Source organism: Nelumbo nucifera, chromosome 3 (genome assembly GCF_055504915.1).
Source record: "Nelumbo nucifera cultivar China Antique chromosome 3, China Antique-T2T, whole genome shotgun sequence".
In the NCBI taxonomy this organism is placed as follows: Eukaryota; Viridiplantae; Streptophyta; class Magnoliopsida; order Proteales; family Nelumbonaceae; genus Nelumbo; species Nelumbo nucifera.
Genome location: NC_142651.1, coordinates 6,274,685 through 6,290,310, shown reverse-complemented (window position 1 = coordinate 6,290,310; position 15,626 = coordinate 6,274,685). Strand labels below are relative to the sequence as shown.

Below are 15,626 nucleotides of genomic sequence, written 5' to 3'. Positions count from 1 at the left end.
CGTACTTGAAGAAATTTTCCCCAAAAGAAAAACAGTCCTTGAATGATCCTAGCACCATAATGATAGACATGTTGATTGTACTAACAAGGCTTTGTTTTTTTTTTTTATTTCAGGCTGACGTTTAACCTAATTTCTTGTCAGCATGGAATACTCTCACACTTGTTGCCCTTGATTCAAGGAGAAAAAGAAGAACTCTTTAATTTTCCATGTGGTTCACATTTTTTTTTAGATTGCCACGGTGGATTTGGAGTAATTAAATTCAGCCCTTTTAGGCCTCTTTATTTTTCGGTAAGTAATTTACCCAGATAAATATAATGGGTAAGTTTTTCCTTGAGAAGTACTTACCCAAGTAAGTGTATTTATCCATTTTTTTTTTATTTCTCAAGTAAAAAAAGGAAATGACAATTTTAACTATAAAAATCTATTACTAAAAGGGGCATTTTTGTTCCATTCAAGTATTAAAAACTTTCCCCTCGAGTGGAAAAGTTATTTATCCACCTAGAAGATGGGTATCACTTACTGACCTGGATAAGTGATACCTAGAAAAATAAACTTTCCCTGATCCTCCTCACATTAATTTGAAAAAATATCATGAGATTCTTGGTCAATAGAAACTAAAATCCCATTAATCTATTTTCCCCCTCTTAAAATCCAAAAAAAGAACACCCCCTTAATGACACAAAACATGATAACATGTATAATTTTTTGGCTGAATTCAGTTTGGGGCATATCCGATTCAATCCAAGTTATCCAACAATAATCCGACAGGTTCAAGTGATTCAAGTCCAATAATAATCCATTGGATTTTACAAATTATGGTTTGAACGTGATCTTTAAAGTTAATGGATATCCCATTCAAATCCAATGCTATGGTATTTATATTTTTAAACATTTTATAATATTATAACAAATTGACGCATCTGAATTGGACCCAATAAGTTAATGGATCGAATTTTCATGATATGATTCATTTCGTTTAAATTTAAAGAACATCTGAACCTGGCTCTTATCAAATCGGATTAAGATTTGAATCAGATTAGATCCCTAGGAAACCTTTGACTATTGGGATAAAAAAAAAAACTGCCTAGATTGTTTTGGGAGCCTCCAACGCATATACAACTAAGGGGGATTTTCTCTTTTTGATATTAATTTAGTCAAAAAGACAAATAAATACCTGAATCGGGTAGCGTGCCAAGTGCAAGAAAGAAGCCACAAAACAGCCCAAACTGTTTTTCCCAAACATCAGAAGTTTTTCCCCTAGGGATAGAGATAGAGATGTAATCAGCATTTTGTGGTAAGGCTTGATTTTTTTTTTTCTTTCTTTTTATTCCAAGCTAACGTTTGAGGTTTGACCTTGTTACTTGTCAATATGGAATGCTTCCACGCTTGATTTTTTATTTTTTATTTTTTGGTAGAAAGAGAAATTCACGCTTGCTTCCTTCTTCAAGGAGCAAAGATACATAAACTCTTTTCCATGTGATTGACATGGTGGATTTTTTTCCTTTAAAAGCTTGCCGTGTTGAATTTGGAGCAATAAAAATACATTCTTTCAATGGCAAAAAAATATGTAAACTGCGTTTTTGGGTTTGTGATTGATTTTCTTCCCATAAAAAATCAACTCATTAATTCCACAAGAATGGGAATAATTAAATTACTGTAATTTGAGTATTATTGTATTAGGATTTAGGGGTGATCATGGGATGGGTTCAGGCTTGGCCTGGCTCAAACCTTAGGCCTGAAATATAAGCTTGGGCCTGAGCCAAATTGAATTGGGTTTTGGGCCTATGGCATTAAATTATAAAAACTTATATATTTTAAATATTATATTATATATAATAAAATTATAAATTATATTGAAAATTGAAATTGAAAAATAAAAATTTGTAGGCAAAATCTATGATGCATGAATTTCACCATGAAACAAAAAACTTGAACTAGTGATAAAGCGATGCATTAAAATTCAATTTTTCATATTATTAAAGTCTTTAATGATATGTACATCTTGTAAAATGTTAACTAATGAAAAGTAAATAGATAATGTGAGTGATTGAAACTTGATTTAATGTGTAACAAATATTTAAAATGCAGCAAAAATTGGGAAGCACTTCTAGTGTTGCATGATCACCCAACTTACATAGTAGTATTGTGTTAAATAGACGAATTTATAGCTTGACAATCAAAGTTGTGCATCAGTGAATTATGAAAATGAAATTTTTTCATAATAATAGTTAACCAAGTAAGATTTTAATCTATGCATAATTTTGGGATTTGTTGGGGCAATTTGCATTTTCATAAACCTCCTATGGCCTTGCTCTTGTGGCCAGTCTTGCAGTTGAGGCCTTAAGGGGGTCATTTTGGTGAAATGATCTCTATATCGAGGCAGATGTCCTCCGTTTTAGGCTTTTAGCATCTCATGATTTTTGCATTCGGTGCCCATAATTACCTTTTTTAGGGTAAAATATAAAACTCTCCTTTGAGGTTTCATTTTCACATACACAAAAAAAAAAAACCTCCTCTGTAGTATTGAAAAAAGCTGCAGTTGCTCCTTTTTGTTTTTGTCTTCAACAGAAAACTTTGGTCAAATGCTACCCTTATATCTATCCATTTAGATGAAAATTTACTAAAATACCCTAAAACAACTTTTCAGTTTTCGCTTTTAATTAAAAAATTCTCCTAGTTAAATTAAAAAGAATAAAGTAATTTTACTCTGTAAAACGTTAGGTTTTGTGAAATTTAGAATATTAGGACAAATCTGGCATTTTGATTTGGCCCAATCAGTTTGGGTCCATCGGGTTAGTTGGGTTGGACACAACCCTAAACTGCTAACTGCAGTTTTTTGTAAAAGTAAAACCTTAGGGGATTATTGTGATATTGTCTTTTTCACCTACTTGTTGCCTGTATTCACTAACATTGTAACCTAAGCAAATGAAATTAATTCATATTTAGGCTTAAAAAAAGTTAATCGAGGAAATAAACTATGAATAGTTGAACATTATAATAAATGTCTTATCTTTTTACTTAAAAAATATAAAATATTATATATAATATATCTTTTATGTATTATATAATAATATTGATATAGTTCATCGCATATAATTGGGATAAGACATGGATGGTGATGACAATAATATATGGAAAAGTTTATGCTGCAAGGAAGACATCACATAAGATCTTTGAATTAAAACCCTCCTTTAAATTTTGTATAATAGATATTGTGGGTCCGACTGGGCTTCCAAGTTGGCCTCTAGAAATTATTCATCTAGCCAGTTGTGTATTTAAAGGGTTCGACTATGATGACATAATACCAGAAAATTTTACAACCAATCAACCAGCATCTTAAAAATAGCAACCAATTAGGTGGGTTTTGATCAAAATTCATGAGGATTATGATTGGTCAAAGCCTTTGCAGTATAATGTATTTCCTACATCATAGAAACAGGGGTTCTATGTTTAACTGAACGTTACATGATGACATGCAACATTAAAAAAAAAAAAAATCAACACTGCAACAGATATTTTCCTTTCTTTTTTCTTTTTTTTTTTTCTTGTTTTTTTTTTCTCCTCTCTTTGGACAATGGATTACAAAACTGCATCTATATGGACCACAAAACCTTGGTCAAATGAATTGACAAACACAGCAAGTAAATGGTCATCTAATGTTTTCGATAAGCCTTAACATTGAAACGCGGAAATCAATTGGTTTTACTTATTATTATAATACTAATCATGAACAATAATAAAGAAATGAGTCATACAACTCTAAAGGAGTCGCTTTAAATTTCTTAAAACTTAAAGCATCTAAAATGGTGCTAATTATTGATTGGGTTGTGAATGTGATCAATCCTTTTACATACCCTTCCTGGCTGGCCCAGTGAGATGAAAGGCCCAGCTTGTCATTTCTCATGTATTACTCCATCTGTATCACTGTATGTATGGACAGCTTGGCCCTGGGATTCTTGCGACGAGACAAACTCAGCATTGAAAATGGAAATCTACAATAATGTAAACTTTATTCCATGTATTTCACCTATCACCGACTCTGAAAATCAAAATGTATCATACCATACAGTGCGATACATATCAAAACTTTCTTAGAATTAAAAGTACGTACAACTCCTTGCATTTATCAGTGATATTAGTACAAGATATGTTCATAATGTGTGACTAGATGAACGTGACTAGCAATGTGTATAGTGATCAGCAGATTAGAATTTCAATACAAAGATGGCTTGTGTAGTCATAGTTCATTCTTATATCATAAATTTCCAGGTATTAGCATTTGCTTAAAAAAAAAGGAAAAACAGTAATTAATGAGTCATTGTAGGGCTGCAAACGAATCGAATCGAATTCGGTAAGAGATATATCTTATTCGATTCGATATTAGTTTTTACTAATTCGAATCCATTAATAATCCGACGGATTTTATAAAACTTGATTCTAATTCGATCCGTTAATCTAAACGGATATCCAATTCGAATCCAATTTGATCTGATTGTTAACTCTTGAGATTTTTAGCTACATACAAATGAAAAAAAAAAGTCACTTTTTCACCAAGTACCGAGACCTATTTTAGGCTAAAACCTGCCATTTACCTATGAAATTTTCTCAAATAATACAGGTATACATGTGAACAAGAAATCCTAAAAAATATTAAAAAAATCATCACAAGAAAGATGGAATAGCTTGTGAAGTACAATAAAAGCCATTAGATTTGATCATAATCATGACAATCTATACAATGTGCATCCATGTGATGCATAAATCAGAAAATATGGCCAGAAAATCACTTTAGATTGGCTGAGCTCCTCTGACACAGTAAAGGCCATTGGATCTGAAGAGATCATGATGTTTGATTTGTTGATTATTAAATCCAAATACTCTTGAAGTATCCACAACTAATTCAGTAATTCCCATACAAAACACTGAATTATCCATAAAAAAACTGTCATAACGGCGTAACCTGTAAAATCTTCTCACAATCTAAAAAATTATCAAGAAATCATCATAAAACAATTAATCTTTTAAGCAAGTATCCAGCCCTATTTTTATCCAAAAACCTATCATAACTAGCCATAACCTGTGAAATTTCTCAAAAAATACAAATATGTAATAAATCAATAACAACCATCCACCATTCAAAAGCCTGTCACAACCTGTCATCACACTCACCACAATTTTTTATTTCTTTTCCATTCAAAACCAAACACCACTAATCCACCATTCAGTCCATAACTCCATTTAAAACTAGTCAATGTTTGTTGGCGAGAGTCCTTGGACCTACACCTTTTTACAACACATCTAGCAATATGATTCTTTAAGTGTGTTGTTCCACTAGAACTTGCCCTCACAAATGTTTGTTTACAATGCTTACAAACAGCTTGCTCTTCCCCAGATGGTTTTCTAACCAAATCAAAGTCTTCTTATACTGCATAAGTTCTTTTCATCTTCTTAATGACATTGGAAGATGGATTTTCTACAATCACATTCTCATTATTACTAGTTGCAACAGCATCACTAGAGGTATTACTACTAGGAGCACTCATCTTCAACTTCAACCAATCTGAAACAATGTGAAAATCATCTTTCAGAATGAATGCATGATAGGATGGTAATATAAATAAATTATATAAACACTATTAAAATTCATAAAATATACGTTTCAGATTTGAAACTCATCTTCCATTCTTTACATGGAGTTTCAAATCTGAAATAAATCACCATGTTCAGATATTCTTTTATTTTAAAATGCAAAAAAAAAAATATTAAGGGAATCCACCTGTGTATAATGCATATATTAAGCTCTAAGCATCAATAATAGCTACTGTACTAAAATACTAATTCAAGAAGAGAAAGAGAGTTGCAACAACCTAGTAAAAGCCGAAACTTTGGAGTGGAAGATGGTTGCAATGAATGACCCTCACTGTCGCACCAGCACCGAAGAGGAAGACTAAAGTCTGGAGATTTGCACGTACATAATACAATTTAAACCTAGTTAAAAAAAATAAACGCACGTACCAGTAAACATGTATCTACATTTGCACGTGGTAGTATAATTAAGACAAAAATATATATAATTCATGGGCATTTTTTAAACCGTTATAATTTATAAGTGCGTAGTTTCTGAACAGTTTTTTATTGGTCAATTTCTGAAGTGAGAATAAATGATATATATACTCTCTTTTTATGCCGATTGTGTGTTTAAACAAAAAGGGTAGAAAATGTTCAATGAAAATTCCAAAGAAAAAGGAGAAATTTGTTTTTTATAGATAATATATATATATATATATATATTATATATATATATATATATATATATATATATATATATATATATATATAACGGATCAAATTGATCGATACTCGAATTCGATCCGTTAAATAAACAGATAAACTTTTTCAATCCAATCCGATTTGTTAAGATCAAGAGGGGTATCTGAATCTGCCTCTTAACGCTATCGGTATCAGATTCAGATCAAATCTTATTCGACTTATTAGCATCCCTAAGTCATTACTTAATGGCTTTCAGCTCCTTACAAAGACAAAACCCAACCCAAGGATGAGGCTAATGACCCGAGTTTGAGAATTCCTTCAAGGAGTGATTACTACTGAATGTTGACTTAGGTAGTGTTCAGTAGTGCTGAATCGACCTCCAAAGACCAAAATTTTTACTTTTCGACGCTTTGAGGTCATTAGACAGCACCTCCGAACTCATCCTCTGGAATCCGAAAATTCCTCCGAATCATTGAGCGTGTCTATTACCTTCGAACACATTCAGAAGTAGCGGATGATATTTTGTTCCCCAAAATACCAATCCATCTTTTTTTCTTCTTCCCTCATCTTGTTCCTCCCTCCACCGGTTGACTTCTTTTGTAACAACGGTCGCCATTTGTCTTGTAATATCCTATTAAGGATATCGCTTCTTCTTCTTCTTTCACTATAGTGATTCCGATGAACAGAGGACCGATGTACCAAGATCGGCATTTGCCCTCTATAACAGCCTAACAATGATCGTCTTATGTTCCCCCATCTCTCCTTCTTCTTCTTCACAGCGATGAACAGAGGAGCAACAAAACTAGAATCGTTGACGATCTCTGTTCTCTATAACATGGATGGAGAAAGGTAAAAAAAAAAAAAGAAAACAATAATCAAATAAAAGCAAGAGGATGAGGGAGAATGAGAATGAGAACAAGAATCAGGTAAAACAAATGGAGAGATAGGAAGGGGAAGAGGAGGAGTGGCATTGTTCTTACCATCGCTGTTCGTGAAAGTAGAGTAGATGTGCCCCTTCAAAAACAAAAGCAATTGATTTTTTGAGACTCTTAACTTATGTGTGCCTCTATCAAATATTAATAAAAAATGATTGATCCCCAACCCTCTTTTCCTTCTTCACGCCATTAAAACTCCATTTTTTTTTGTTGCAACGTTAAACTCCATTTTAACCTTTTTTCTTATTTATATTTTCTCCTTTTCTCTTTCTTTATAATTCTAATATTTTCTATAAAAAATTAAGATGATATTTTTATTAATAATTTACTGCTTTTTAAATTTTTTCATTTATTGGTTAACCATTTAATAACGTTTTGTATTTATTTCATGGTGTTTAGTTATTTTATTTAAAATGGTTGAATATTTTAATTATCATTAATTGTATATTTAATATTTTTTATTTATTGGTTAAGAAAATTTTGATATTTTACACTTTTAAATAATAAAGGCAAATTTTATATCTTGCATTATTTTTTGTCAGTATTATTATATTAGTAATATTATTTTATTTTATACTTATTTTATATTATTTATTATTTTTATAATGTTAATCTTTTTTATTACTCTTTTAATGTGTGTTTTAATCATTTTCGTTTATTTTTTATTTAAATAACAACTTTGAAGGGTATATTTGTAAAATACATAATTTTCAGACATTACAACATTCAGATTACAAATAATTCCACTACATTTAGATGTTTGTAAAAGTGGAAAAGCAAAATTTTCATTGAATACTTTCAGAGCTTTTTCAAAGGTGTTTTTTGCTTTTCAGACTTCAGACATCAGATTTACTGAACGCTACCTTAGCTTAGCTAATTAGCTACAAGCCTCAGCCCTCAAGTTCTCCACCATCTCAGCGCAGGTTTCATTTGTGCATGTTGAGAGATTCCAATGTATTGATAATATGAAGAACTGGCATGGGTAAAAGAGACTTTTTGATGATTCTACTAAAATTACTTTCGTAAGGGAGGTTTTAATCCTTTTCTAATAGAGAGGGAGGTTTTTAGCATTTATCACAGACGTCAATGAAGGTTTAAGTCATTTTCCCTTTATATATATGCACAGTAGTTATTTTACATATATAATAAAATTTTAACCAACTCGAATATTAATAAGATCATATAAGGTCATAGCCACATCCAATCCTATTATTGGAAGGATGCAAATACTAAGGTCTCAAGTTAAAATAATAGAATCGGACCCCCCAAAAAAAAGAAAGAAAGAAAGAAAAAGAAAAGAAAGAATCGGACGTTACACTGGGTTTAGGGCTTTAAGTCCATTGGGCAACCCTATAGCTTGTAAATGAGAAAAATAGAATATTTCATGGCTTCATGTACCTCATATGGAGGAAAAGAAGAAAACAGCATCTTACTCGCCTTGGCTGTAAGGATAAGGTAGAACATCTTTTGCAAATGTTGAGTTGTATAGCCAACCAGAAGGCTAGTAGCATCATAACATTCTTCGACCCTTTCCCCAAAAGGTGTTTTTTTTTGTTATTCGAGACACCAAAGCATTCAAGTGCAGTTTTACAACATGTATGAGATGATGAAAGGGTGCAAATTGAGAGGGTTGAGTCGGATTTAAGGCCGGACTGAGTGTAAAGTCTAGCCTAATCTATTATCTATCAAACCCAGCCCATCCAAACTGAAAATTGACGTACTGCAGTTGGGTAGGGACCTGGGGCTGGGCTTGGATGGACCATTATGTCCAATGCATTAAAAAGTGCATGAACTGATGAACTATTTTGTATAATAGCATAGAACAGAACACTACAAAAGTTTTGGTGGACTATTTGATGGGCCAGGTAGAGGCTAACAGTATTTTGATGCAAAAGCTGATTCTAGGAATTTACATATTAGGAAACCTGTTTGGACCAGTTTTGGGTCAATAAATTGGGCCTTGCTGACATGTCTAGGGCTGCTGAGCCCACTGGTCTGCTTGGCTCGGCGACATCCCTGGCATTGACCAAGCCGGGATCCGGCCCATACGAAGGATATTCATTATCCCTTATCCATCTCTATACGTATGAATGTCACATATGGACATCCTCCCACATCAAAGCAGCCTTGACGTCAAATGAACATGGGTTAGCACGTTGGGACAAGAAAGCCTCACCCTCTAGTATTGTTGAAGGAAATGGATTGGGGTATTCTCCCAACAAAATCTATTCCAACACGCTTTCAATATATATCTTCACATCTCACCATGATAACGGAGCCCGGATCTCCTGACTATAATAACTCTACCACGTTTACCCATATAACACCACGGTCACACATGATGAACATTTCATCCATCTACATAGTATTATGCATCAGGAGATGTTTTCAATACACGAAAGTAGTGTGTTGTGGGTAGACATGGGCAGGAGATCCGGAGTCATGCATTCCTATACTCTACCAATATTATCAAACACTGCACATCTCATGCATGATGAGTCCTATTTTTATGGTGGCCCCAGTTTCATAGTTAGATTTGTATGGTGTCAGATCAAGTTGGTAGGGTATTCAAAAGGTGTCTTAGTGACAAGAGATCCCAATTTGACAATAGCACCCACATACGACCTGGATCAGAGATCATGTTGTCAAAATGTGTTGGTAGGGTTCTTTGTTGGTTCATATTCGATTGTAGTGGCTAACTTTTTTTTTTAGGGAAAATTCCTGATTAGTACCCTGTACTTTGGGCCTAATGCCACTTTGGTCACCAAACTTTAAAATGCGACAATTCAGTATCCAGACTTTCAAAACGTGACAATCTAGTACCTGCTGTTAATGAGATGTTAACATACCATTAAGTAACATTTGAAAAAAGACACAAAAGCCCTTCAAGTGTCATTTAATTTTCTTTATCAACCATCTAAACGTTGACAAAAAATTAACAGTTCCAAATCCTTGCTTGTTCCATTAAAGAAAGTTGGGGTCACGTTTACATAATCCTTTGGTCCCCGAACTTTAAAATGTGACAATTTAGTACCTGAATTTTTAAAATTCCTGATTAGTACCCTGTACTTTGGGCCTAGTGCCACTTTGGTCCCCAAACTTTAAAATATGACAATTCAATACCCAAACTTTCAAAACGTGACAATCCATTACCTACTGTTAATCAGATGTTAACCTACCATTAGGTGACATTTGAAAAAAGACACAAAAGCCCTTCAAGTGTCATTTAATTTTCTTTAGCAACCATCTAAACGTTGACAAAAAATTAACAGTTCAAAATCTGTTTGTTCCATTAAAGAAAGTTGGGGTCACGTTTGTGTGGGAATTTTGGTGACCCTAACTTTCTTGAATATAAGAGGCAAGAATTTGAGACCGTTAATTTTTTGTCAATGTTTAGATAGTTAATAAAAAAAATTATATGATACTCAAAGGACATTTATATCTTTTTCAAACGCTATTTAACAACTGATTAATAACTAATTAAGGATAAATACTAGAATGTCACATTTTAAAAGTTTTGGCACTGAATTATCACATTTTAAATTTCAGGGACCAAAGTATCAATTGACCTAAAGTACAGGATACTAGTGCAGAATTTTCTCTTTTTATCCAAGTCCAAACCTTGTGCCATGTGATTCTGTCACCAGCGGCCGCTGTTTGGATGAACGTCTAATTCCCTTGAAATGAAATGCCACCGTGGCACCATGTTTTGGAACATGCTCAAAGTCCTTGTGCTGCATGCATCAACGGCGTAGATTGCCCAGGCAGTTCGAATATCTACAGAAACCGGTGGATACTGGGCCAATCACGATATCCACGTGTACGGACAGTAGGACAATGAACAACCTTAGACGACATGAACTCAAGAGAACGGGTCATCAATTCATGTTCATGTTTCCCACAGATTTGTGTCGGAAGAAATCGAATTAATTAAAAGGGGAAATCTATCATACGCAAAGAGTTTTTAACAATCAAAATTCATTAAAATACTTGATTAAGGGAACAGGGAAGTGGCGAGTATAGATCAAGTGGAGCGAAACCTAACTCCCACTTTTCCAGTCCTAGACTCGTCTCAGCCCACCGGACCGGAGCCTGGAGGACGTATATAGGACAGCCACCTCGGCTTTCAGCCAATGCCACGTGGGCACTAGAAGGGATATGCTCAAAACTTCCTGGTGACGTGTACGTTTAACCGAAACCTCCCCTATAAAACCCCTCCGACGACCCCTACCCGCTCTTTCATCTATCTTCATCTATGATCTATCCGACTATCCCTCGTTTTCTAGTTCAGTTTCTTTCTTTTATTCCAATCAATTGAAAGAGAGAAGGGGCTAATCCGAGGCGGAAGCGATTTCCGGATCTGCAGCTTGCTAGAATCTAGGGTTTCTAGCAGGGGTTTGTCCAACTCTACTTGTCTTCGATCGACTTTCTTTTTTGCTGTTGGTCGCTCGTCATCCAAGTGCTTCTCCTGTCTTGGCTCGAGATCCGGGCCAAGGCCACAAGCATTAGTCCACAAAGATCTCTGCAACTTCAATGTCGGATTAGGGTTTTGAGTCACCGCTTTTGTCCGCTTGAAGTGCAGAGGTTCTTGTTACTTGCTGTTTCCTTTTTTATGCTTGTATACCTATTCGAGGTAAAGCTCATAAGGTGCCACTACTGTCCAGCTGCGATTACTGTTTCTTTATTATTTTTACATTTCCATTTGTGAGGTTTATCTGTTTTTGAACGTTGATTTCCAAAAAGCTTGTGGTAAACGAACGGAAATCTTCTATTTGGTGAGATCGCTATCGAATTTTGGTAGTCTTACGACGGGCTTTGTTCTCTTGACTTTTTGATAGTAAATGGCTTCAAACGAGGGATTTCTGACCAATGAGCAGAGGGAATTGTTGAGACAAGCGTCTTTGAATTCAGAGATCCTGTCTTCGTCACCGAAATCTCCTACATCATTGCTTCCTGAACATCACATAAAAGTTTCAACTGGTGGGAGAGCTCCTACGGGTGGCATTGCTGTCAGGCATGTGCGCCGGTCACACTCTGGCAAGCTTGTGCGCGTGAAGAAGGGTGAGTTTGTCGGTTTCGATATATATAGATGGTTAACTCTAGTTTCTTTCTAGGGCTGGTTAAAGTTGCCTTCCTTATTTATCCCTGATCAACGCGACATTTCAGTTAAAACGTCTCCGAGTGATAAATGTCTGCACGTGGATATATTTCATTTATCAAGTTGTTTGTCTAATTGATTCCAATAATTCATCTTCCGTTGTAACTCATGGTTGGTCCTTGGACCTTGTGGATTGAGCTAATTTTGCATCCCTAATGCCCATACTTGTTAGAATTCCTCAACGAACATTTCAAGCTACTCTAAGAAAAATGCTTCAAGATGTTTAAAGTGGAGTCTCGGCAAACATTCCCATAAAGCCCCGGTTTTACTTATTTTTTTATTTAATTTTGGTAAGTAGTTTTACACCTTCAGATTTATACACGGTTTTCATTTATGTGACCTACACGGATAGGTAGTATTCAAATGCGTTATAACAGTTTTATGAGAAAGTGGGGTGCCCATAATTCATGGAGAGCGGATTATCTGAACTTGATAGCTATTTTCCAGGCTGTGACCAATAATTTTGCTCCACACTGTGGGGTGGAAGAAGGCCTTCGTCTTAATGCAAACAGTAGAAGGGAGACACAATTTGATAGCAAGGTCACGGGGATGGCCAGGAAACTAGGAGTATAGAGTATAGAGAAGTTTGGAGAAATCGTTGATGATAGGTAGAACATGGGGAAAAATAGAAGTGAAGCCAAAACAGAAAAGGGATCGAAGAAGGAAACCAATAGGGAACTAAAACAGTTGCACTGAGGTATAGATGATCAGGTTTCAGGTCTTTTGGGTGGGGCGGGTAGATTTTAAGCTGGAAAGTTAAAGGTTTGGGAGGAGAATTGAAAAGGAGTCTTGTGAAAGATGCGTTAAGGAGGGAAGGCCCAGACCTTGTAGTGTTGCAAGAAACAAAAAAAGTAGCTGGTTGACAATAAATTAATAAAATCCATTTGGGGTTTGAGGGGAAGAAAATGGGCTACTCTCACTGATGTTGGTGCTTATAGGGAAATTCTCATCATTTGGAGAGAAGAGGAAGTCTTTGGGGTTGAAATAGACAAAGGGGAATTTTCCATTTCTATCCTTTTCACCAATAAATTGATGGCTTCAACTAAATCCCAACTAGTGTCCATGACCCTAATTCTCCATATGGAAGTGGAAGATTTAAAGAAGAATTGGACTTGATTCATGAGTTTGATGACATCTCTTGGTGTGTTGGAGGAGACTTCAATGGGAAAAGATCAACTAGAACTAGAAGCACGAGGGATTTTTCTAGTTTCACTAGCATTGCTTGCATGATTTTACTTTGGATGTGTTGTAAAGAAAAAGGGCAAATTTTTGCCTTTCACCCCATGTTTGTAGCCTTTGTTTGGGTTTTGGTGAGATGATCACACATGACACACCTATTAGCCTCATTTCCTTTTGTGTTCTTTATTTGGTCCTGATTATCTTCTCTCTTTGGTTGTAGTTGGACACCTCCCTCGGATGTGGTGAGCCTATTTGACCCCAACTTTTTCAGGAAACCGAAGAGGCATGGAAGAATTATGTGGAGAGCCACAAGAGCAACTATCCTCTAGTTAGTCTAGGTAGAAAGAAATAATAGGATCTTTAAAGGAGTGGAGATTATTGGGTGAAGCTGGCCTATAGTGTTGGTCAAGGAGGAATTAAGAGGAGTTGGGCCTACCCCTTTCAAGTTTGAAAACATGTGGTTGACTCATCCGGGTTTCATTGAGAAGATTAGAGAGTGGTGGGAGCAAGCTAATCCGGTAGTTGATTCGGAGGGAATGAGGTTCCACAAGAAACTCCAATACTTAAAATCACAATTAAAGGAGTGGAATAGGCTGGAGTTTGGAAGATTAGAAGAGAGAAAACAAGTTCTGGTGGAGCAAATCGAGGATTTGGACCTAAAGGAAGAGAGAAGTTCCTTTGGAGAGGAATAAAGGAAGTTGAGATGGGTTTTGAGGAGGCAGATGGAGGACATCTTGGTTAAAGAGGAATTAAGTTGGAGGCAAAAATCCAGGTGTAAGTGGCTAAAGGAGGGAGACAAAAACACAAGGTTTTTCCATTCAGTGGCAAATGGGAGGAGAAAGAAGAATTTCATCTCTAATTTGGAAGTTGATGGAGCAGTGTTGTCCCACTCGGCAGAAATTACAGAGGCTCTAGTAAACCACTTCAAATCTATTTTTAGAAGGCCTATGAATGGGAGAGTGTGGTTGGAGGGATTGGATAGGCCGACTCTAAGTGCAGAGAAGAGAGAGTGGTTAGAAAAAAGGTTTGATATGGAGGAGTTAAAGGAAGCAGTATTCTCAATGGATAGGACAAAAGCTTCGGGTCCAGATGGGTTCACAATGGCCTTTTACCAGGATTGTTGGGATATTTTGGAGAATGATCTTAGATCAGTTTTTGAGGAGTTCCACAGGAGGGGTGTAATAAACCCGGGCTTGAACTCAACTTTCATTGCTTTAGTCCCAAAGAAGAAAGATGCTTCTCAACCAAAGGATTTTAGACCTATTAGTCTGGTGACTAGGTTGTACAAAATCATTGCAAAGGTGCTGTCTCTCAGGATAAAGAAGGTGCTCCCCTCTATTATTGCACCCAACCAAGGTGCTTTTGTGGAGGGAAGACAGATCACCGATCAGATTCTCATTGCAAATGAGAGCTTGGAGAGCTTTAGGAAGTCAAAAAAGAAGGGAGTGGTTTGCAAATTGGATTTGGAGAAGGCTTATGACTTGGTTGATTGGTCTTTCTTGATGGAGGTGTTGAGGAGTTTTGGTTTTGGAGACAGGTGGTGTAAGTGGATCTGGGGCTGTGTTAGGACTTGTCATTATTCTATCCTGGTGAACGGGACTGTGGTTGACTTCTTTCCTGCGTTGAGAGGTCTAAGACAAGGAGATCCTCTTTCCCCATTTCTTTTCACCCTGATTGTTGATGTGCTTGGGAGATTGATCCATAGAGCAGATTCGAGGAATTTGATAAGAGGGTGGAGAGTAGGAAGGGAGGAGGTTCCCTTAACACTTCTACAGTTTGTAGATGATATTATCCTTTTCTGTGAAGGAGGGAACTTCAATTGGATCCGGAATCTAAAGTTGACAATACAACTCTTTGAGCAGATATCTAACCTCAAGGTAAACTTTGATAAGAGTTGTGTGGCGGGAGTGAATGTGAACGAAAGGGACCTAAGGGAATTTGCAGGTGAGCTAGGTTGTGCAATTTCGGACAGGCCCTTGACATATTTGGGCCTCCCTTTAGGAGATAACCCTAAGAGTGTTAGCTTTTGGGCTCCGGTTGTGGAGATGATTGAGAAGAGGCTGGCGGCCTGGAAGAGAAATTAT

At 35.8% G+C, this 15,626-nt stretch overlaps 1 protein-coding gene across 4 annotated transcripts in view; it reads left to right on the top strand.

Annotated features, from left to right (window-relative positions):
* Nucleotides 1-11,282: 11,282 nt before the first annotated feature.
* LOC104593008 (MA3 DOMAIN-CONTAINING TRANSLATION REGULATORY FACTOR 1-like) overlaps nucleotides 11,283-15,626 on the top strand; it is a 29,960-nt gene continuing 25,616 nt past the window's right edge. The window contains exons 1-2 of one of the 4 annotated variants that reach the window (XM_088899984.1): nucleotides 11,283-11,838; nucleotides 12,044-12,266. Coding sequence is in view for 2 of the 4 variants with exons in the window: in XM_010252615.3 (XP_010250917.1) it covers nucleotides 12,047-12,266 (220 nt within the window). In the remaining 2 variants the exon portion in view is untranslated. Of the gene's footprint in view, nucleotides 11,853-12,043; nucleotides 12,267-15,626 lie in introns of those variants that run through there. The other 3 variants (XM_010252615.3, XM_010252613.3, XM_088899986.1) reach the window with 3 other exon arrangements.